Consider the following 23,129-nt stretch of genomic DNA (forward strand, 5'->3'; position numbering starts at 1 on the left):
CCAGCCAGCCGTTCTGGCACCGTGGGCTGCCCTTCCCTCCCCACAGCTGCGCAGGGCTGAGGAGTGGCGGCAGTGGCTGGTTCACCCACCCTGCTCGCCTAGTAAAGGTCAGCAGCCTGTGCCCCACTTGTCATACGTGTCCGTCAGGCTCCAGGGTTCCCAGGTAGTTGGTTCTAGTCACCTCCTTCCATGTTGGTGGAGGGACGACTCTTAGAGCTTCCTGCTGTGCCATTTTGCATGAGGTCACTCCCCAAAGCCTTGTTTTTAAATGGGAAAAACTTGGTCTGTATGGCAGAAGGAGCGTCCACAGGGAGGAGGAGTGCCAGCCAAAAGTTCCCTTCCTTCCACGTCTGCTGAGTAACTTCTGGGGTCCCTGCCCTCAAGGAGCTCACTGGAGGGGGCCAAGAGGCACGTAAGATAGAAAACTTACAATTGCGCAAAAGTGCTGGAAATGCTGTAGCAGAAGCAAGAACAAAATGCCAGGGGACAGAGAGGGAGGGGTTCAGGACTCTTGTGACAACTTCACGAATAAGGGAGCACTTTATGTGGCCAGGAATATCAAAGTGCTTTGTAAGCCAAAGGTCCAGACAGGGTAGTAAATGCAGGCACCTTTACTCGCGGCTTCCTTCATGGCACGCCTCCTCTCCTCGCTGTCCCCACTCTTCCTCATATCTTAGTCATGCCTGGAGCTCACTCCAGTCACGCTGTCAACTCACAGTCATCCTCACTGTCTTTGAAACCATCTCTGGTTTGCTTCATTGTTGTGTCTCTGAAGCCTTCCCTGCCACCCCATTCAAAGTGGCACGTCTTTGTCCTCTTACCTTGCTTTATTTTCATTCATAGTCGTGCACTCTCTGGCATTATGTTTATGAATGGACAAGTGATATTTATTGGTACATGTATTCATTTATTCAACGGGTATTGAATGAACCACCCCCATGTGTTAGGCACTGCTCTAGGCGCTGGATAAATGGACAAGACAAAATCCTTGATTTCATAGGGTTTACATTCTAGTGTGGAGAGACAAACCAAAACCAAATGAACAAGTAATTTCTGGTAGTGCTAAGCATATGAAGAAAATCAAATAGGGCAGTTAGGTAGAGTGACTGGTTCCTGGGGGAGAGCCACTTTCAATTTGGAGATCAGGAACAGCCTGTCTGTGGAGATAATACTTGGATTGAGACTTGAATGGTAAGAAGAGGCCAGATGTTATGGTTTGAATTATGTCCCGTAAGAAAATCATGTTGAAGTTCTAGCCCCCAGTACCTGAGGATGTGACTTTATTTGGGAATAGGGTAGTGGCAGATGAAACTAGTCAAGATGAGGTCATACTGGAGTAGGATCGGCCTCTAATCCAATGTGAGTGGTGCCCTTATTAAAAAGGAGATGTTGGGGCGCCTGAGTGGCACAGTTGGTTAGGTGTCCGACTCTTGATTTTGGCTCAGGTCATGATCTCACAGTTGGTGAGTTTGAGCCCTGTGTTGGGCTCTATGTTGACAGTGTGAGGCCTGCTTCTGATTCTCTCTCTCTGCCTCTCCCCCACTCATGTTTGCTGTCTCTCAAATAAACTTTAAAAAAATTTAAAAAAGAAATCTAGAGACAGACAGTAGACAGGGATGATGCCACGTGATGATGATGGCAGAGATCTATAAGCCAATGGATTCCAAAGATTGCCAGCAAACAACTGGAAGGTAGGAGGGCAGGATGGAACAGAGTCTCTCTCATAGCCCTCAAAGAGACACTGTGACCTTGGACTTTGAGCCTTCAGAAATTTGAGACAATAAATTTCTGTTGTTGAAGCCACCCAGTTTGTGATATTTTTTGACAACAGCCTTAGGAACTTCATATACCAGTGTATGGATCTTGGAGTATACTGTTTCCAGGAGAGGAAATAGCAAGTGCAAAAGCCCCATGGCAGGAATTATATTAACCAGCTAGCTCCCTGTAGTGTAATTATTTGTTTTCATATGCGCTCTCCTACCTTAGACCGTGAGCTCCTCAAGAATAAAGATGGTGTCTTATTGGTTATTATTCCCCTGTGCCTACCAGAACTTAGAAAAGCAGGAAGTAGTGTGCCTCAGATACAGTCAGATCCAGGGACTCACATAGCCTACCCCACCCGTCTTTCTATCTATCCATCTCCCATTTTGGCCCCTGTCTATGGCTGGTCCCATGCTCTAAGCATTTCCTTGTGCCTCCACGTAGTGGGGTACAAGGGACCTCACCGCGTTGGGGTCATAACCTTGCAGCTCTCAGTCCAAGAGAGGAGAAGGATAGTTTTTTTCTCCTAGCTTCAGCAGAATAAATCTCAGAGGTAGACTCTGCCTGGTTACTCTGAGTCACAATATATGACTACACTTGTGGCTGAGAGTAGGGTAGGGGGCAAATTTACCTCTTTCAGAATCACATAGGGTTAGGAGCAAAAGACCCGTCCCTCTCTGAAATCAGGGAACACGAATCAGGGGTAGTGTACCATAGTGGCTCTGAGCACAGACCCTAGAACTGCACTGCCTGAGTTGGAGTCCTGACTCTGCCACTTGCCAGCTGTTGGACATTGTGCATGTTGCTCTCTGTGCCCTAGTTTTCTAACCACTCAGAGGATGTTGTGAGGATGTGAAATGGGACAGGACACATGAAGCACTTGGAACAGTGCATGGCACATGGTAGATGCAAGCTATGTGGGTGCTATTTATTGTAGTTGGTGGGTTTTTTTGTTTTGTTTTGAGTGTAGTTGACACACAATGTTACCAATTAGTAAATTGGTATTGTGGAATATATAGCTTCCTCCTGATTTATCTCTACGATAACCCTACTTAAAAAAAGAATAAGGTTGACGCTGGCCTGAATGCTGAAGTAATCCTTTCAAATTCACACTTTTTCTACATAGTGTCTTTTCTTTTTCTCCTCCTCCTCCTCTTCCTCTTCCTTCTTCCTCTTCTTCTTTTTTAATTGAAGTATAATTAACACACAGTGTTGTGTTAGGTTCAGGCATACAATATAATGATTTAACAATTCCATACATTATTCAGTGCTCATCAAGATAAGTGTTTTCTTCATCCCCTTTATTTCACCCCTACCCCCACCTACCACCCCTTTGGAAACCACCAGTTGTCTGTATTTGAGTCTGTTTGTCTCTTTTTTCTTTGTTTTGTTTCTCGGATTCCACTCTAAGTGAAATCATGTGGTATTTTTCTTTCTCTGACTTTTTTCACTAAGCATTATATTCTCTAGCTCCATCCATGTTGTTACAAATGGCAAGATCTCATTCTTTTTTCTGACTAAGTAATATTCCGTTGTATATGTGCACCATATCTTCTTTATCCATTCACCTGTGGATGGACACGTGGGCTGTTTCCATATCTTGGCTATTGTAAATAATGCTGCATTAAACGGAGGGGTACATGTATCTTTTTGAATTCATGTTTTCATCTTCTTTGGGTAAATACCCAGTAGTGGAATTATCGGATAGTATGGTAATTCTGTTTTTAACTTTATGAGGCACCTCCATACTGTTTTCCACCGCGCGTCAATTTGTGTTCGTACCAGCAGTGCACGGAAGGCTCCTTTTTCTCCACATCCTTATCAACCCTTGTTATTTCTTGTGTTTTTGATTTTAGCCGTTCTGACAGATGTCAGGTAATACCTCACTGTAGTTTTGATTTGCATTTCCCTTATGATGAGTGGTGTTGAGTTTCTTTTATGTGTCTGTTGGCCATCTGTATATTTTCTCTGGAGAAATGTCTATTTGGGTCTTATGCCCACTTTTTAATCGAGTTATTTGTTTTTTGGGTGTTGAGTTGCATAAGTTCTTTCTGTATTTTGGATATTAACTCCTTATTGGATACATCATTTGCAAATACCTTCTTCTTACGATTCCTCTTTTCTTCCTGTTCTCTACTTCCTTCTGCAAATGAAAACAACACACTGATCCTAATTCGGATACTTTTAAAGCATTATTTTAAAGATATTGTTATAGTTCCTCTTTGTTATTTGGGAAGAACTGGTTCATTTACCCATTGGCCAGTTCTTAACCCTCAAGAATTTTATCTTTAAGATCTGCATTCATATATCTTATTAGGGCACTTAAGGTGATTTGATTTGTTTATCTTTACTGTAAAATGGATGCATTTTCATTAGGCATAAACTGAAGAAGGGAATATTTTACTGCAATGGGTAGGACTTCAGTTTGGGGTCTACAAGGTCTTTGAGAGCCAGAGTCTTCAGGTGAAGTCTGAAGATGACAAATTGTTATGTGTTGAGTACTTCCTGTTTGCCAAGCACTTGCCTGAGTGTGTGATGTGGAGCATTTCATTCATCCTCATGGAAATCGTACTAGGGGTCTAATGCCTCCATTCCACAGGTGAGCAAGCCAAAGGTCAGAAAAACCTAGTGTGTCGGCAGAGTTCTTCTAGATAGTAAGACCTGGTCTAGTTGTGGACCTGGGACTTAGACCCAGGCTCTTTCATGGTGTGTTTGAACTTTGACTGTTTACTTGGTGACCATCATTTGCCATTACAGAATCCTGATGTGTGAAAGACAGATTTCAAATTTGAAAAACCAAAACAAAACAAACACGAAAGAAAAATCAGACACTATAATCTGCTACAGTTATATAGCATTATAGGCTATTGATATGTAAAGACAGTTTCAGGATTGCTGTAGGAATCCAAGTTCCCCAACTTTACTTGAAAAAATGTGTGTATGATGTCATACACATGTTAAAAGTCAATCGGTGTGTGATAACATACTGATCCTACTTTAGATACTTTTAAAACATTATTTTAAAGATACTATACTTCTTTATTATTTGGGACTGTGAAGTCTAATTGGGACACCACAGTATACACTTCTCCTTGAACCCAAAGTGGTCACTATTTTTAGAGGAGAGGAAAAGAAACTAGCGTCTGGGACAGGACAGGCTTTCATCATTTTCCTCTGTTTCTCGGTGTGTTCTCTGATGTACCCAAATGTAAGGGTGTGGGAAACTTTCCTCCTTCCCTCATAGGATCTCCAGCTGGGGCCCTGCATGTCAGACTGACAAAAGACAGACAAACAAGAGAAAAACGAGTATGTTACCCTGAGCATTATGCATACATATGGGAGCCCTGCAGATGAGTAACTGAAAGAGGCACTTAGAACTTGGGGTTATGTACCATCTTACCAAAGAACAGTACATGTTTAGAGAAGCAGCTAGACAAAAGGTCTTTGAGCTTCTACTGTGGCGAGTTGTGGGAAGGCAAATCTACGGGAAACTGATGGTAGAGAAGGGTTAGTTTTAGTAAGGTTGTTAATACAGATTCCTCTGGTGCCTTCTCTGGGCTGGTGAGGGTCTAGTGCCTCTGGCGATTAACTTCCATTCCTCCTGGTAAAGAGGGGATGGGAGCACCTTGACAAATTCAGGTCCTCTTTTTAGGCAAATAGGGGGAAAGCAGAGAGTTTTTTTCTGTATCTGCTTCTTCTCAGTTGTCTTCAGCTCAAAAATAATCCTTGTTCTAAAGTAGCATATTTTGGGGTGGCATATTCTGCTACCCTTCACAAACTATGCATGGAGATAGTAGTTTGAAGCATTTTTTTCCATAAGGGATGCCTACTACGTTGTGTGTACTCTTCTAGGTATTGGAGATAATCGGTGAACAAGACGGACCCTTCCCCCTTCTTGGATCTTATGTGGTAGTTAGAGAATATAGGCAGTAATGGAATACAGGAATATAGTATTTATCACATGGTAGACGTTTACGAAGAAAAAAAATAAGATAAAAACAGAGGGAGACAAACCATCAGAGACTCTTAAATACAGAGAACAAACTGAGGTCGATGGGGGTGGGGAAAATGGGTGATGGGCATTACGGAGGGCACTTGTTGGGATGAACACTGGGTGTTATATGTGAGTGATGAATCACTGGATTCCACTGAAGCCAAAACTATAGTGTATGTTAACTAACTTAAGAAAAAATATTAAAAAAAAAAATAAAACAAGAACAGGCAAAAAGAGTGCCCTAAGGGCACATTGCAACTAAAATTTTTTTTAGCGTTTATTTATTATTTTTGAGAGGCAGAGACAGAGCATGAGCAGGGGAGGGGCAGAGAGAGAGGGAGACACAGAATCTGAAGCAGGCTCCAGGCTCTGAGCTGTCAGCACAGAGCCTGACACTAGGCTCAAATCCACCAACCGTGAGATCATGACCTGAGCCAAAGTTGGATGCTTAACCAACTGAGCCACCAGGTGCCCCTGGCAGGTTGCAATTTAAAATAGAAAGTCCTCACTGAAAGGTGATGTTTGAACAAATTCCTGAGAAGGCGAGGGAATGAGCCGGTGGGACTCCATGAGGCTGGGGGCGGGGGAGGGGAGTGTTCTACGTAGCAAGTATGGTAAGAGCATAAGCTTGGCTGGCTAGAGTGGCTGGGGGTGGAGAAGAGTAACTGCAGAAGAGATCTGAGAGATAACTGGGGAGTGAGCAGGGATATGTCCAAGAAGGACTGGCAAACTATTGTAAAGACTTCGGGTTTAAGATCCCCTAGTCTGAGCTCCCAAAAGAGCGAAGTGTTCATTTCCTGCAGTGACCCTTTACTCGGGAAATGTAGGAGCTCATCTGGGGACACAGCCAGTTGGACATCCTAGCAGAGGTGCTGAGTAGGCAGCTGAATGTAAGAGCCAGGAGTTCTGGGATGGAGATAGATACATGCGAGTCATCAGCATGTGGATTGCAAGAATGTTAGAGCAAAGAGGTCTGGGACTAGACCCTGGGGCCCTGCACAGGCTGGAACTGTGAGTATCGAGTAGCAGAGAAGACTTGAAGGAACAGCCAGTGATGTAGGGGAAAATTGAGGAGAGGCTAGTTTCTTAGAAGTCGGGTGAAGAAAAGGTTTCAAAGAGTAGTGTGCTCTATCAGATGCCGCTGATCAGTCAGAGATGACCAAAAATTAACAGCTGGATTTAGCAGTGGCCACTGGAGGTCATTGTTGCAATTATATTGGAGGCTGACTGCTGATGGATGCCATCTGCCAGGGTTTTTCTCGCAAAGTTGACATGATGTGCTCAATTGTATGCTCTGTACAGTTCAACTTTCTTCTCTACCATTGCGGCCAGATCATTTCTATATACTTTGTGTTTATACTTGATGTGCAGTTTTAGAGCTGAAGTGTATTCCAGCCCAGCTGCCTTGTCTTACAGCTGAAGAGAACAAGGCTTGGACAGGCTAAGCGGTGCAAGCAGGTCTGCTCATTGTAGAGCCAGACGACCGCAGGCTTCCGAGTGCCAGGCCTGCTGTTCTGCCTGCCATACCTGGCCTGCTGTGCTTAAGTGCCGAAGTCATAGTAATGTGGAATCGTCAAGACCAACAGTCAAAAAAGAATTCTTGAGACGTTTTACAGTGCAAAAAGGTGTTTTGATTATAGCACTGGGACAGGACCCGTGGGCAGAAAGAACTGCCTTGTGATTATGAGGAGTGACTGATTTTTCACAGGGTTTTCTGTCCTGTGGAGGTGAAGGTGATGATAGGGCTCCAGGAAACCAAGTCTGTAGGTTCCTGGAGGTCTGACTGTTATTGAGATTGTGTTTTTCTTGTAGATCAGTAAGACAGTTACAGACAGTTGTGGAGTTTCATGTCCTACATGACTGTGATCTTTATCAGCTGAACATTTTGTTTTTCCCCTGCCTTTGTTCTTAGTACCTGAGGAATGTTATATATATTCCACTTTAGGGGGTGGGGTGGTTTGCAGGGTTCAGCTTGCCTTTTGCTCTCTCAGTGCATAAAGAGAGCTCCTTCCTTGTCCCTCTAATTCTTACTGATAGGCTTGTTGAGCTTGTTGGAATATTATGCTCCAGAATGCCCTGGGGTTCTTCCAAACTGGGTTTGAATTCCAGTTCTTTTGCTCACTAGCTGTGTGAGTTTGGGCAGATAAGTTCATCTCAGTGTGCCTCAGTTTCTTCATCGACAAAATGGGGATAGTAGTGACACCTCATGGAGTTGTGAGAATTAAACTTTCACTTGCCTACCCAGTGCTTTGCACTGTGCCAGTACGTAATGAGTTCCATACAGGATGGTTCTTACAGTTACTGGGATATCAAAACTTTAGTTTCCAGGACGTTGCTCTTATTAAAATTATCTTTTAAAAGATTTTTCATTGATGCCATTGCCTGGGGTTTATTTACAAAACAGATTGAGTAGAGTTACACCCACAAATCTGTTATGATTTTCCCTAAAGAAGTTACCAGATGTCTTTTTTTCCCCCCTAGTTGCTGTTACTGGGAGAGGAAGTCCAACAAAAAAAAACAACCTAATGCACACTCACAGCAGATACATAATTTGTTCTACCTTTATCATCACTGAAAAAAACGAGCACTGTCCGTTTCCATTTTCCCGGCTTGCCGTCACTGCTGCAGCAGGAGAGCCTGGTCCTGTCCGGGTACCTTAAGAACTTCTTAACCCGGAGTGTAGTGCTGTTGATAGGCCTGCAGGGTGCATTAAGGGTTCCTCTCAGTGCTCAGAACGTCTGTGGAATGGTGTTAGGAATGGTGCAGATTTTTTCCAAAGGAATCTGTACCAACGCTTTTCAAAAGATACATGAAAAATTAATTGGTAGGGCCAGTTAAGTGGTAATGCATATTTATAGATTTGCCTTCCTCAAATCAGCATCTGGTTAAAAAAACATTACTGGCCAACCTGAATTTTTAGTAACAGCAGCAAAGCATTTCTTAATTCTTTTTCTTTTGTCAGTGAACTGTTTTCCTGAGAGAGAGAGAGAGAGAGAAAGAGAGAGAGAGAGAGAGAGAGAGTGTGTGTGTGTGTGTGTGTGTGTGTGTGTGTGTGTGTGTGTAGAGTGTAGAGTGTAGAGCAGAGCTCGAGAGAGAATAGGGCTGGGAGCATAAAGGAAAAGTGTGAGTTACAGAATATTTTTCAGATTCACTGCAATTGTATTTCTTTAAACACATACAGAGACTTGGACTCACTCCAGTGTGTTTTCACTTGCACGATTAGAGTGGGAACCTGATATAGTGAATAGAAAATGTAAATGTGTTAAATGGTAATGAATAGCATCATTTATTTACATTTGTGCACTAAATACTAAAATTCCAATTATGTGCCAGATGCTGTGCTCAGCATGAGCCAATAAATAATAACTCATGCTAGCCTCTTTTAGTAAACTTTAATATTTCACGTTGAAAACAACGTGAAAATGGTCAACTCCACATTACAGTAGTACAACAACAAAAAAAAATTCCTTTTTCATCTCAGACCGTTGGATGTTCTTGACTAGCCTTCCCAATCATATCACTGCATATTCACTTGTGTTGTATCTTCTTCATCATCTTTTTTTTTTTTTTTAGTACAAATGGGATACTTAGAGTTCTACCTCTTGCTTTTTCTGTTCAGCAGTTTCTTATGAATATGTTACCATAGCATTCCATTGTGTGAATATACCACAATTTAATTTTCTGGACTTAAAACTTATTTTGAATTGTAGACATAACTTTCTGCACTAAAGAGTTCTCTTTTAAAGAGAATTATACGGAATAACATCTATGACTATTACTCTAGTGCTGGCCCATGATAGATTCACATAAGTATTAATAGAATGGATGAATTGATTGTGTTTATTCAGTTATTCATGTCATTTTTCTTTATAGATAATTTAAAATAAAATTCAGAACTATGAATGATAATGTTCCAAATTAATAGATTCTGTATTGATGAGGTTTGTGTCCTATCACCTGCATTCCCTAGCCCCTTACTTGCATGGTGATATACTCAGAAATGTCCCTGATAATAACAGCATGAATAGTTCCGTGGTCCATCAGTGCCAAGGGGGAAACTCTGGGGAGCATTTCATTCTCTCTGGCAGGTATTTTAATTTAAATGAAAGACAGAGGCCTTAAACTCAGACAGTTCAGACTCTAGAAGCATATATACACTGGTCAGAATTGTTTTCAGAGTTTGTCAAGGCTTTAGGGATCTCATTCTTAACGTCCAAGAGCTGTGCTCTGGGTGGAGGGATCTTCCATTCCTGTGGCACAGACCCTTTGGTGCCTCACTTTAGGCCCATCTTGGTTCAGGAGACAAATGGTCTACCGCGAGGTCATCTGACAATATAGGTGTTTTGGAAACTGGTTAATTGATTCTGTTGTCACTTGTCTGCTAATCTGTTACCACAGGGACTCGAAGGGCTTGTGGTGGGTAAGAGTCCCTGGTGGCTGCTATGGAGGACACTGAGAAGTAGACGGTGGAGGCCATGCCCTGAGGAACCTCTCACATTGCTTGGGGAGACATGACAGTGCCTATAGATAGCCAGCAGTATGGCGTATTCTGGCAGTAACGGCAGGGGCTCTGGAGTCACATTAACTGGACTCGCCTCTCTAAGCTGTGTGACCTCGGCAAGGTAGTTGGCATCTCATGCCTCAGTTTCCTCATCTGTAGAATGGAGATTATATTAGTGCTTGCCTGGATGTGGGAATTAAATGACTTATATTTGTGAAATATGCTTAGGCAGTGCCCGACACGAGTGCTTAGTAATTGTTAGCTGCTGTTGCCATAGCTGACAGTACTACACGGAGGAAAAGGAGATGATAATAGCTGCTGTTTTGTGGTGAGAGCTCCTGGGCCTACGAATATCAGCCTCTATGGTAAGTGCTTCACGTTCACTATCTCATCCTTACAGTGCCCTGCGAAGCAAGGCATTTTAAAGATGAGAGAACTGGCTCGTGGAGGTTAAGTGCTTGCCCAAGATCACATAGCCATGCAGTGATTTGAACCTCCATCTGACTCAAGAACTTTTGCTCTTCTCTCTGTACACACACACACACACACACGTATATATGTATATGTTTTTTAAGTAGGCTTCATGCCCAGTGTGGGGCTTGAACTCATGACCCTGAGATCAAGACCTGAGCTGAGATTAAGAGTCAGATGCTTAATTGACTGAGCCACCTAGGTGCCCCACCTGTGAGCAATATTTCTGAGAAAAGAGAGAGAAAAGGAAGGAGTCTTCCTTTACCTTGTAGGTGAAGAATGAGGCACAGAACACTTAGGCAACTTGCCCAAGGTTACATGGACACTGAGGTTTTCCTCCGTGAGGGTGGATCCCACGGCGTTTCTAGACACTTGTAGGGCTGAGGTGTAAAGGGGGGCAAACTGGGATGCCTTGCTCCAGAGTAGAGAGCTAGGACCAGTGCATTGAAATAGACTGACTTGGGATAAGTGGAAAGGACAATGTTTCTCACAAAACTGTCCACTATGAAATGAGATGGAAGTGTATTTTTCTCAAATACAAAGAGGTTTGGAGGTAGGCAATCCAGAGTTAGTTATGATGGCTCCATAAGGTCATCAGGTACAGGCACACGGGGCAGTGGCCCTGTTTGTTGTAACTTCGACCCTGAATCCATGCCAGGACCCAGACCAGGGTTTGGGATTCTGAAGGTCTTTCGCATGAATAATTTTATCGAATTCATAGGAGCTATTTATGGCTTTAGGGAAACAGACTATGGAAGATTTATTTTTTGCTTATTACTCCTATGTCTAGCAGTGTTTTCCTGATTTACTTTCCTTGTATATCCTGCCATTTTATGAATTCAGTGTTATACATCTTTTTAGTCTGTTTAGTACCTATTGATTCTTTTGTGTGCATACTGAAGATTGCCCCAGGGCATTCAGATGCTGGTGGAAAATAATTACTGTGCCAAGTAGTGAAAATAAAAGTGACAACCCATGGCTTTTGGCTTTCGGCTCGGAGGAGGCGACGGTGCAACGCTCTTCTGTCGTCCCGAATCCGGGTTCATCCGACACCAACCGCCTCCACCATGCCGCCTAAGTTCGACCCCAACGAGATCAAAGTCGTATACCTGAGGTGCACCGGTGGTGAGGTCAGTGCCATGTCTGCCCTGGCCCCCAAGATCGGCCCGCTGGGTCTGTCTCCAAAAAAGGTTGGTGATGACATCGCCAAGGCAACCGGTGATTGGAAGGGTCTGAGGATTACAGTGAAGCTGACCATTCAGAACAGACAGGCTCAGATTGAAGTGGTACCTTCTGCCTCCGCCCTGATTATCAAAGCCCTAAAGGAACCGCCAAGGGACAGAAAGAAGCAGAAAAACATTAAGCACAGTGGAAACATCACTTTTGATGAGATTGTCAACATTGCCCGACAGATGAGGCACCGATCGTTAGCCAGGGAACTCTCTGGAACCATTAAAGAGATTCTGGGGACCGCCCAATCTGTGGGCTGCAATGTTGATGGCCGCCACCCTCATGACATCATAGATGACATCAATAGTGGTGCAGTGGAATGTCCAGCTAGTTAAGATTAAGAACTACAAAGGAAGCTATTTTAATAAAGGATCAGTTGACAACCAGTGGAAAAAAAAAAAAAAAGTGACAACCCATGAACCTTTGTTTAGGACAAGGTAATTGAGTGAAATCAGATTTGCTTCATTATTCTAGGAAGACAATACCACTTATTAGAATATTTCCTATTGAGATCTGTTATTTTCCTTTTTTTTTTTTTTTTTTTTTACCTTAACTTGCTCATTCATGGAGGGAAAGTCGTGTATTTAATGAAGTCATTAACTCAACAGTTCTGAGCAATACAGATGCCGTCCCTGCCAGCATATAGTTTACCAAATAGCAGGAAATAAAATTACAGTGGCATATAATAAATGATATGATGGAATAATTACAGGTGGTGTAGGCACACACACAGAGACACTTAAGCCAGTATCTGGAGCTAAGGGACAGCTTCCTGAGGAAGTAACATTTAGGCTGAACCCTAAAGGTGATAGGAATTAGCCACAAGATTTTTCCAGGCATAAGAAGCAACATGCATAAAAATCAAGGGACAAGGGAATGCTGGTGCATTTGAAGGACTCAGAGGCATTCTCTTTCACTGAGAGCCTGGAGGCTATAGGTGCTGACTGGTTAGTTGTGGCTAGCTCACAGAAATCCTATAAGCCACGTGAAGGATCCTTAGGGCATTGAGATGCCATTGTGAGATTTAAACTAGGGAATGATACCTGAAGTTTGAGTTCCAGAGGGGTCAAGACAGTTGGGGATGGAGTAGTTTGGCATGTGGAAAGAGTTGAGTGCAAAAGAGGAACCTAAAAGGTGGCCAATTTGGTTGGAGTGTGGGGGGAAGTGAGAAAGGGCCCTGTTAAAGTCTGGAGTCTCCAGTGTGAGTCTTGTGGTCGTGTGAATCATTTTTTTTACTTTAGCCTAAGAAAACCATTCGAGCTTCTGTGTAGCAAATGGACTGGAGGCACAGGTGGAAAGAGAAGAGAAACTAGTTAGGAAGCCATTTTTAGTGGTCCATGGAAGAGAGAGGTGATGGCAGCTTGGGCTAAGATGGTCAGGCAGAAAAAATGGAGAGAAATGGCCCAATATGTGTAAAATCTGAGGACACTTGCTTACAGGGCATGGGAGAGAGATTAAAAGGAGAGCCAGGTACTTAAGCCCAGGCTCATGTTCATTGTATGAATTTCAGGGATCCTGACTCATGTAGTTGATTGTGCACACAGTGCACTGGTCTGGGAGGCTGGTAGAGGATGGACTCAGGACGGTGTTGTGTTGTTGCCCACATGCTCACAAAAGAATCCACTGGCCACCTCTGGCGGAGCTCCTTACTGGTGGGCAGGAAGGAAGCCTGAGGTTGATAGCATGATCACACAGTGTGTGTGCTTCGTGAGCTGAATCTTCGTGCTCCCCTTCTCACACCTTTGGCCCATAGTCTTGGTTCGACCCCCTGGAGCCTAGTGGAGTGAGCGTAATCCTTCTTCCACATGACAGCTTCCTCAGGGTGCACATCCCGTTCCTTTTGCCAGACTGTCAGTCACCTTCCTTCAGGCATCTTCCATTGTGTAGTGTCCTTCGTCAGATATGATCGTTTGCAGTTGGCCATAACCTCAGAGGCCTTGGGAGGACACAAATTCTTTGTTTAACATTTATATTTCTGGTTATAAATGGTAATATAAACTTACAGAATATTAAAAATACAGAAAAGTATAAGGAAAAAATGTAGATTACTGTAGCACTATCCTCCTAATTAGCTTAAATTTTGGTTTAATTTCTTCTAATCTTTTTTATGCATATTACTGTTTTTTAATGGGTATGGATAGGCCTCTTGCTTTTAAAGTTTATTTTGTTTTTAGTGAGCTCTGTCTCCAACATGGGGCTTGAACACACATCCCCTGAGATCAAGAGTTACATGCTCTTCCCACTGAGTTAGACAGGCGCCCTGTCCTCTTGCTTTTATGTTCAACTTTCCCATGTCATTCGAAGTTCTTTAATGAAAGATCTGTATGCTGAAAACTATAGAAAGCTTATGCAGGTAATTGAAGAAGATATAAAGAAATGGAAAGACATTCCCTGCTCATGGATTGGAAGAATAAATATTGTCAAAATGTCAATACTACCCAAAGCTATCTACACATTCAATGCAATCCCAATCAAAATTGCACCAGCATTCTTCTTGAAACTAGAACAAGCCATCCTAAAATTCATATGGAACCACAAAAGGCCCCGAATAGCCAAAGTAATTTTGAAGAAGAAGACCAAAGCAGGAGGCATCACAATCCCAGACTTTAGCCTCTACTACAAAGCTGTAATCATCAAGACAGCATGGTATTGGCATAAAAACAGACACATAGACCAATGGAATCGAATAGAAACCCCAGAACTAGACCCACAAACGTATGGCCAACTCATTTTTGACAAAGCAGGAAAGAACATCCAATGGAAAAAAGACAGTCTCTTTAACAAATGGTGCTGGGAGAACTGGACAGCAACATGCAGAAGGTTGAAACTAGACCACTTTCTCACACCATTCACAAAAATAAACTCAAAATGGATAAAGGACCTGAATGTGAGACAGGAAACCATCAAAACCTTAGAGGAGAAAGCAGGAAAAGACCTCTCTGACCTCAGCCGTAGCAATCTCTTACTCGGCACATCCCCAAAGGCAAGGGAATTAAAAGCAAAAGTGAATTACTGGGACCTTATGAAAATAAAAAGCTTCTGCACAGCAAAGGAAACAACCAACAAAACTAAAAGGCAACCAACGGAATGGGAAAAGATATTTGCAAATGACACATCGGACAAAGGGCTAGTATCCAAAATCTATAAAGAGCTCATCAAACTCCACACCCGAAAAACAAATAACCCAGTGAAGAAATGGGCAGAAAACATGAATAGACACTTCTCTAAAGAAGACATCCGGATGGCCAACAGGCACATGAAAAGATGTTCAACGTCGCTCCTCATCAGGGAAATACAAATCAAAACCACACTCAGATACCACCTCACGCCAGTCAGAGTGGCCAAAATGAAGAAATCAGGAGACTATAGATGCTGGAGAGGATGTGGAGAAATGGGAACCCTCTTGCACTGTTGGTGGGAATGCAAATTGGTGCAGCCGCTCTGGAAAGCAGTGTGGAGGTTCCTCAGAAAATTAAAAATAGACCTACCCTATGACCCAGCAATAGCACTGCTAGGAATTTATCCAAGGGATACAGGAGTACTGATGCATAGGGGCACTTGTACCCCAATGTTTATAGCAGCACTCTCAACAATAGCCAAATTATGGAAAGAGCCTAAATGTCCATCAACTGATGAATGGATAAAGAAATTGTGGTTTATATACACAATGGAATACTACGTGGCAATGAGAAAAAATGAAATATGGCCTTTTGTAGCAACGTGGATGGAACTGGAGAGTGTGATGCTAAGTGAAATAAGCCATACAGAGAAAGACAGATACCATATGGTTTCACTCTTATGTGGATCCTGAGAAACGTAACAGAAACCCATGGGGGAGGGGAAGGGAAAAAAAAAAAAAAGAGGTTAGAGTGGGAGAAAGCCAAAGCATAAGAGACTGTTAAAAACTGAGAACAAACTGAGGGTTGATGGGGGGTGGGAGGGAGGGCAGGGTGGGTGATGGGTATTGAGGAGGGCACCTTTTGGGATGAGCACTGGGTGTTGTATGGAAACCAATTTGACAGTAAATTTCATATATTAAAAAACAAAACAAAACAAAAAAAAAAAAACGAAGTTCTTTAACGATTTCCTGGTATAAAAACTGTTTCCACATATTGACTTTTATATATAACATGCAAGTGCACATAAGTAACAGCGATGCCGGACACGAATCTTGTTTGCATGCCTCATCTCCTTAGGATAGATTCCTAGAGCGTGATTACTGGGTACGCACATTTTTGGGGTCTTGGTACATATGGCCAGATTGTCCTCCAGAAGGGGTTCACCCATTCCTTTCCTTTGCCCCCCAGTAGGGTTAGATGAATTTGTCCATTTCAGTATGCCCTCGCCCTTGCCCTGCCCAGAGAAGATGATAGAGATAGAAGTCCCAGGGTGGAATACCACTAAGTCAGACAGCTAACATTTTTTCAGGGCTTACTTGTGTGCTAAGCACTCGCTAAGCATGTTTCGTGGATTTGTATCCAGTGCTTCTTATGTCCACTCTACAACATTAGGTGATATTACAGATAAATAGACACACGGAAATTAAGGGACTTGCCCAAGGTCCAAGGTCATACAGTTTTAACAGTGAAAATAATTTTGGTACAGGTAACAGAGTACTTGACTAAAAGAGGCTTTAGTTTTAGGTTTTTGTTTTGTTTTGTTTTGTTTTAGACTTTTAGAAAGTAAACCTTTTATCTTCAAGTATAACATATATAAAGGGACACCTGTCTGGCTCATTCAGTGGAATGTGTGACTCTTGATCTCGGGGTTGGGAGTTCAAGCCCCACGTTGAGTGTAGAGATTACTTAAAATCTTACAAGAAACATACAGAAAGGTGAACATATCTTCAGTGGTGTTTCTTGATGAATGACAAAACGTTTCTTTAAAAAAAAACTATCGTGTGTGTGTGTGTGTGAGAGAGAGAGGGTAGGGGGAGACAGAGTGTGAGCATACATGTGGGCAGATAGGAGTGAGGCTGGGGGTCTCAAGGGACCTGCTGAAGGAGGGGGCTGCAGATCCCCCAGTCAGAGAATGTGGTCTCGGCCTCTCAGAGCTGTGACTGCTCCAGTGAATGGGACATTAATTCTGCTGCTGGCAGCCCTGAACAGCCGATGCTTGTTCAGATGCTTTGGGGGGAGGAGTGTTGCTCTAATTTAATTATGAATCTCGGGGATGCTTACTATGATCCTCTCCAACCTGCTGTGCTGGATGCAAGGATGCTACTGGGATGCTTCCCAGGTCTTGCAGCTGTCCTGAAGAGGAAGGGGTAAGGGACTATAAATATCCTTCAGGGGAGGTGCATCTCCACCCAGAAGGAATGTGAACAGCAGAAATTTGGATCCAAAATCTGACCAGTCCCCCAGTCACTTGTGTCTAAACCTGGAAGGTTACAACAGCGCCTTGGAAAGCTAGAATTGGAGTGATCGCCTGTCCTCGTGTGCCTTGGACAGTCCCGGTTTACACCTGTCTTCCTGGTGCCGTTGCTGTAACAACATCCCCTTTTCACTCCCCAACATGTCATTTATTATACAAAATGGGTGTGTAATAAATTGTATGGTTACCTACTTAGAGATGGCGTTTGATATCTATCCCTTTTGTGCAGTGTGACCTTAGGTTCTTCTACCTCTCTGAGCTTCATTTTCCACATCTGCCACACAGGGTTGTAGTCAAGATCAAGTGAGGCAGTAGGTACTAGGCCCTTATTCCTGTCCTGGCTCAGAACAAGGACTTGGATTTTAAGGCCTTTACAATTCTGTCTTTGGGGCACCTGGGTGGTGGCTCAGTTGGTTGAGTATCTAACTTTGGCTCAGGTCATGATCTTATGGTTCATGAGTTCAAGCCCCGCATTGGGCTCACTGTTGTCAGGGCAGAGCCTGCTTCAGATCCTCTGTCCTCCACTCTCTCTACCCCTCCCCCGCTCATGTGCTCGCACTTGCGTGCTCGCTCGCTCTCTCTCTCTCTCTCAAAAATGAATAAACATTAAAAAAATAAAATTTTATTTTTGCTGTTATCATTGTAGTTGGAATTTTCTTCAAACCATGATAATAAACTGAATACCTGAGATAGCAGAGGCTGGGAAGCTGTGCATTTTTCCCATCTACCTCCTAAAGAATTTGCTTTTCTTCTTCCCAGGATAGAAAGAATAATTGTTAGGACTTTCCTTCAGGGTTATATACCAAATGCAGAATCTAACAACTTCTGAAGTGTGAACTAACCACAGTGAAGCAGGCTTGGACTTAAATGCCTCAGTCTTTAGGAGAATGCTTAAGAAATCCTGAGAAAATCGGGGCGCCTGGGTGGCTCAGTCAGTTGAGTGTCCGACTTCAGCTCAGGTCATGATCTCATGGTTTGTGGGTTTGAGCCCTGTGTCGGGCTCTGTGCTGACAGCTAAGAGCCTGGAGCCTGCTTCGCATTCTGTGTCTCCCTCTCTGCCCTTCCTCTGCTCGTGGCTTGTGTTCTCGCTCTCTCACTGTCTCAAAAATGAATAAACATTGAAAAAATTAAAAAAAAAAAAAAAAGAAATCCTGAGAAAATATTCAGTATTTATGGTGTGACATGCAATCTTGTTTATGCCTGCTGTCTTTGTATATATTTTGTAATTTTTTATTTATTTTGAGAGAGAGAAAGAAAGCACAAGTGGGGGAGGGGCAGAGAGAGAGGGAGACAGAGAATCCCAAGTAGGCTCTGTGCCTTCAGTGCAGAGCCCAACGCAGGGCTCAGTCCCACAGTGACCTCATGACCTGAGCTGAAATCCAGAGTCAGACGCTAACCTCTGGGTAGCTGAGCCACCCAGGCACCCCTTGGTATAATTATTAATAGCATTCCCCTTCACTCTCAAGCGTGGCTCAGTTTAGAGAGTAAATTGTATGGTTATGCTAAATATTTAGGATCTGTGTGAGCCTGTCTATCTTGAGGTTAACAAGGCAATATCCAAAAACAGGAGAATGGGTGAGTAAAGAGTGACATATTCCTACAACAGATTATATTGCTATATTATAATAGCAGTGAAAATGAATGAAGTATAATTATGTGTATAAACATGTAAAACTAAAAAAATGAATATTCAATGAAAAAGCAAGTTGCAGAAGAATACCTTCTATGTAATTTCACTTACGTGAAGTTTAATAAAGCAAAATTACATGATTTATTGCTTACAAATACATATATATGTGATGAAGCTATAAAGAAAGCAGAATGATTAACTCAGAATTCAGATTGATGTTTACCTATGCAGGGAGGGGGTCGTGGGGGAGGGAGGAAGGGCCCAGGAATTCTAGAAAGACACAAAGGGCTTCAAATATACTGATATCACTCATTTTTGTAAATTATGGGGTGGGTATGTGGGTGTTTCATGATTCTGTTTTTATGTAAAATGCACGTAAAATGTATGTACATTCTCTTGATTCCTTGGGATACTTTATACACACACACACAAACACACAAGAAATCATATACACAGAATAAAAATAAAACAAGATGCGTGATATCAAATTTTACACTTTATCTGTGGGTTGTTTTGGGGGGTGATTGTTCACAGTCGAGTGAGTTTAGGGAGAAGGTAGGCAGACTTTTAAGCTCAGAGCTGAGAGGATAGTGAGGCAAATTGATAGTGCCTTGAAATCTTTAAAACCCTGGAGGTTACGGGGCAAGCATTCGTTTGTTTCTCCTGCCAGTATCACTCCACCGCTCCTGTACTGATGTTCTTCCAGTGAGCGTTTTGTTAATCCTCTAACGTGTATTGTATCTTTTAATTCTCAAAGAAGTGCTGTGACCTACGTTCTGCTGTTATTTCCGTTGTATAGTTAAGGGCAGCGGAGCTCCGAGGGGTTAAGAAAGCTGCCCAGGCAGTAGTGTGTGCCCTGGGAACCTTTCATTGTCTGCGCCCCCTGCTGCCTCCCGGCGCCTGCAGTAAAACGCTAAGTGATGCCCAGTGCCGTCTGGGACCGAGGTGGAGGTATACGCTGGACGCCTGCAGTCTTACAAAAGGCTTTGCTCCTCACTCTTGGGGATGACGTCTTTGTTAGGCTTCGCTTGCCCCATGTCTCTGTTACCTGCAGTCCCTGTGGCTCCGTTAACAGGATGGCTGCTCCCCTGGTGACCTTTGGGTTAAAGGGTTCCAACCCCTGACCGAGGTGATTAGGATGTGACTGTTCTCTGCAGAGCAGAAACATCCATACCTCAGGTGCTTTTGACGCAACCGATTTGGACTTAGTTCTTCTGTTGAATTCACAGACTTAGTGTGGTTATCTTAAAAAAAAATGAAAGAAAGAAAGAGGGGGGCTTCCTAAGTAGAGATGATTGGGTCCCAGCAGGAGGGACCACTGGAGTCAGAGAGGCCATTCAGTGGAATAACAAACAGCCTGATCCCTGGTTTTGAATCCCTGCTCCGCCACTTACCACCTGTGACCTTTGGCAGGTCTAGGTCACCTCACCTCACTGAGATCTGGTCTGCTCAGCTATAGGTTAGAGATGATAGCACTGTGTCAGGCTGTATCTTGTTTGCCCCAAAGCCACTACCAAAATCAGGCAAAAGTCACTTAAACTCAGGAAAATTGGCCATGCCCCTGGGCTTAGAGACAAGTATGTGAGTGCCTTCTGGTCTGAGATGTAGGGGAAGTCTGCAGGGGGGCTCCTGGGAGATTTTCTTCCTGGGCAAGAGGGGGGTTGGGGAGGAGAACCTCCTCCTGTGCTCCTTCTTGCTTCCTGCTCTGAATGTAGCCGTGCTTGGATGTGATGTGTGGAAACCACTGCAGCCACTTCATGACTGTGATGGGGGAGACCCGGAGAGTCACAGAGACAGCAACCCCTTGGCCTAAGCATGCTCCCAAGCATCCCTGGAATTCTTTATATCCAGATTTCTTGTTACACAAGGAAAATAGAGCCCCATTTCTGTAAGCTACAGTTAGCCATGTTTTCTGTTACTTGCAATCAAAAAATTATATTTTTAAAGTGTTTTTTGAATTTATTTACTTTGAGAGAGAGAGAGAGAGAGCGAGAGAGAGAGAGAGAGAGAGAGAGAGAGCACGCGTGCGTGAGCATGGGAGCGGGAGGGAGAGAGAATCTCAAGCAGGCTTTGCACTGTCAATGCAGAGCCTGATGCAGGGCTGAATCTCATGAACCAAGAGATTTGACCTGAGCCGAGATCAAGAATCAGACATTTAACTGACTGAACCACCCAGGTGTCCCCCCAAAAATGATTTTAAAAGTATTCCTTATTGGTGTGTTTGTGTGTGTGTGTGTGTGTGTGTGTGTGTGTGTGTGTGTGTGAGAGAGAGAGAGAGAGAGAGAGAGAGAGAGAGAGAGTGTTAGAATATATTTTTGACATGTCTGGAACAGAGTAGATACATAATTGTAGCTGCTGTCGTCATTTTCTGACCATCACATCACCATCACCGCCCAGTGTACCTCCACAGGCTGGGCAGACTGTAGGGGTAGCATAAGAGAAAAAAATGTTGGACGATTTTGTCTCTTCCCTTACTCTGTGCACCCAGCCTCTTTTTTTTTTTTTTTTAAGTTTTTCTTTCTCTCTCTTTTTTAAGATTTTATTTTTAGGCAATCTCTACACCTAGTGTGGGGCTTGAATTTACAACCCTGAGATCAAGAGTCACACTCTCTACCGACTGAGCCAACCAGGTGCCTCTTAAGTTTTTAGTTAAATTCGTTAACATACAGAGTACTGTTAGTTACAGGTGTACAATATAATGATTCAGCAGTTCCATACATCGCCTGGTGCTCATCACAGCAAGTGCGCTCCTTAATCCCCATCACCTCTTCACCCATCACCCCTCCCCTCTGGTAATCATAAGTTCTCTGTAGTTAAGAGTCTGTTTCTTGGTTTATCTCTTTTTTCTTTGCTCATTTAAAAAAAAAATTTTTTTTCAGAGAGAGAGAGAAAGCGTGCGCACATGCGAGTGGGGGAAGGGCAGAGAGTTAGAGAATTTGAAGCAGGCTCAGAGCTGTCAGCTCAGAGCCCAACGTGGGGCTGGAACTCATGAACTATGAGATTGTGACCCGAGTTGAAGTTGGATGTTTAGCCAGCTGAGCCACCCAGTGCCCCTTATTTGTTTCTTAAATTCCACATATGAGTGAAATGATAAGGTATTTGTCTTTCTCTGACTGACTTATTTCACTTAGCATAACACTCTAGCTCCATCCATGGTGTTGCAAATGGCAAGATTTCATTCTTTTTATGGCTGAGTAATACTCCATTGTATGTATGTATATATGTACACACACACATTTACATACACCACCTCTTCTTTATCCATTCATCAGTCAATGGATATCTGGATGGTTTCCATAATTTGGCTATTGGAAATAAAGCTACTATAAATATCGTGGTGCATATATCCCTTTGAATTAGTGTTTTTGTATTCTTTGGATAAATACCTAGCAGTGTGGATTGCTGGATCATAGGGTAGTTCTATTTTTAACTTTTTGAAGAACCCCCATACTGTTTTCCAGAATGGCTGCACCAGTTTAAATTCCCACCAGTAATGCAAGAGGGTCCCCCTTCTCCACATCCTAACACCTGTTGTTTTTTGTGTTACTGATTTTAGCCATTATGATTGGTGTGAGGTAATATGTCATTGTGGTTTTGATTTACATTTCCCTGATAATAAGGGATGTTGAGCATCTTTTTTTTTTCTTTTTTGAGCATCTTTTTGTGTGTATGTTGGCAGTCTGTATTTTTCTTTTGGAAAAATATATATTCATGTCTTCTGCCCATTTTTAATTGGATTATTCATTTTTTGGGTGTTGAGTTTTATAAGTTCTTTATATATACTTTGGACACTAACCCTTTATTAGATCTGTCACCTGCAGATATCTTTTCCCATTTAGTAGGTTGCCTTTTGGTTTTGTTGATTGTTTTCTTTGCTGTGCGGAAGCTTTTTATTTTGATGTAGTCCCAACAGTTTATTTTTTATTTTGTTTCTCTTGCCTCAGGAGACATATCCATAAACATGTTGCTACAGCCGATGTCAAAGAAGTTATTGCCTGTCTTCTCTTCTAGGATTTTTATGGTTTCAGGTCTCACATTTAGGACTTTAATCCATTTTGAATTATTGTTGTGTATGGTGTGAGAAAGTGGTCCAGTTTCATTCTTCTGTGTGTTGCTGTCCAGTTTTTCCCACATCATTTGTTGAAGAGATTGTCTTTTCCCTAGTAGGT

General features: G+C 42.9%; 2 protein-coding genes across 3 annotated transcripts in view; both read left to right on the top strand.

Annotated features, from left to right (window-relative positions):
* Positions 1-23,129, top strand: part of TMCC3 (transmembrane and coiled-coil domain family 3) — a 299,493-nt gene that overhangs the window by 47,243 nt on the left and 229,121 nt on the right. The gene's annotated exons all lie outside the window — the stretch shown is intronic.
* Positions 11,700-12,343, top strand: LOC131519077 (large ribosomal subunit protein uL11-like). Its single transcript, XM_058741783.1, has one exon. It carries the CDS (start codon positions 11,795-11,797, stop codon positions 12,290-12,292), a length of 498 nt encoding a protein of 165 aa, XP_058597766.1. The 5' UTR covers positions 11,700-11,794; the 3' UTR covers positions 12,293-12,343.

The sequence above is a fragment of the Neofelis nebulosa genome, chromosome 8 (genome assembly GCF_028018385.1).
Source record: "Neofelis nebulosa isolate mNeoNeb1 chromosome 8, mNeoNeb1.pri, whole genome shotgun sequence".
NCBI classification, from domain to species: domain Eukaryota; kingdom Metazoa; phylum Chordata; class Mammalia; order Carnivora; family Felidae; genus Neofelis; species Neofelis nebulosa.

What these genes read in the sequence shown, in the direction of transcription:
- LOC131519077 (XM_058741783.1), top strand. Translation starts at nt 11,795, where the DNA reads ATGCCGCCTAAGTTCGACCCCAACGAGATCAAAGTCGTATACCTGAGG.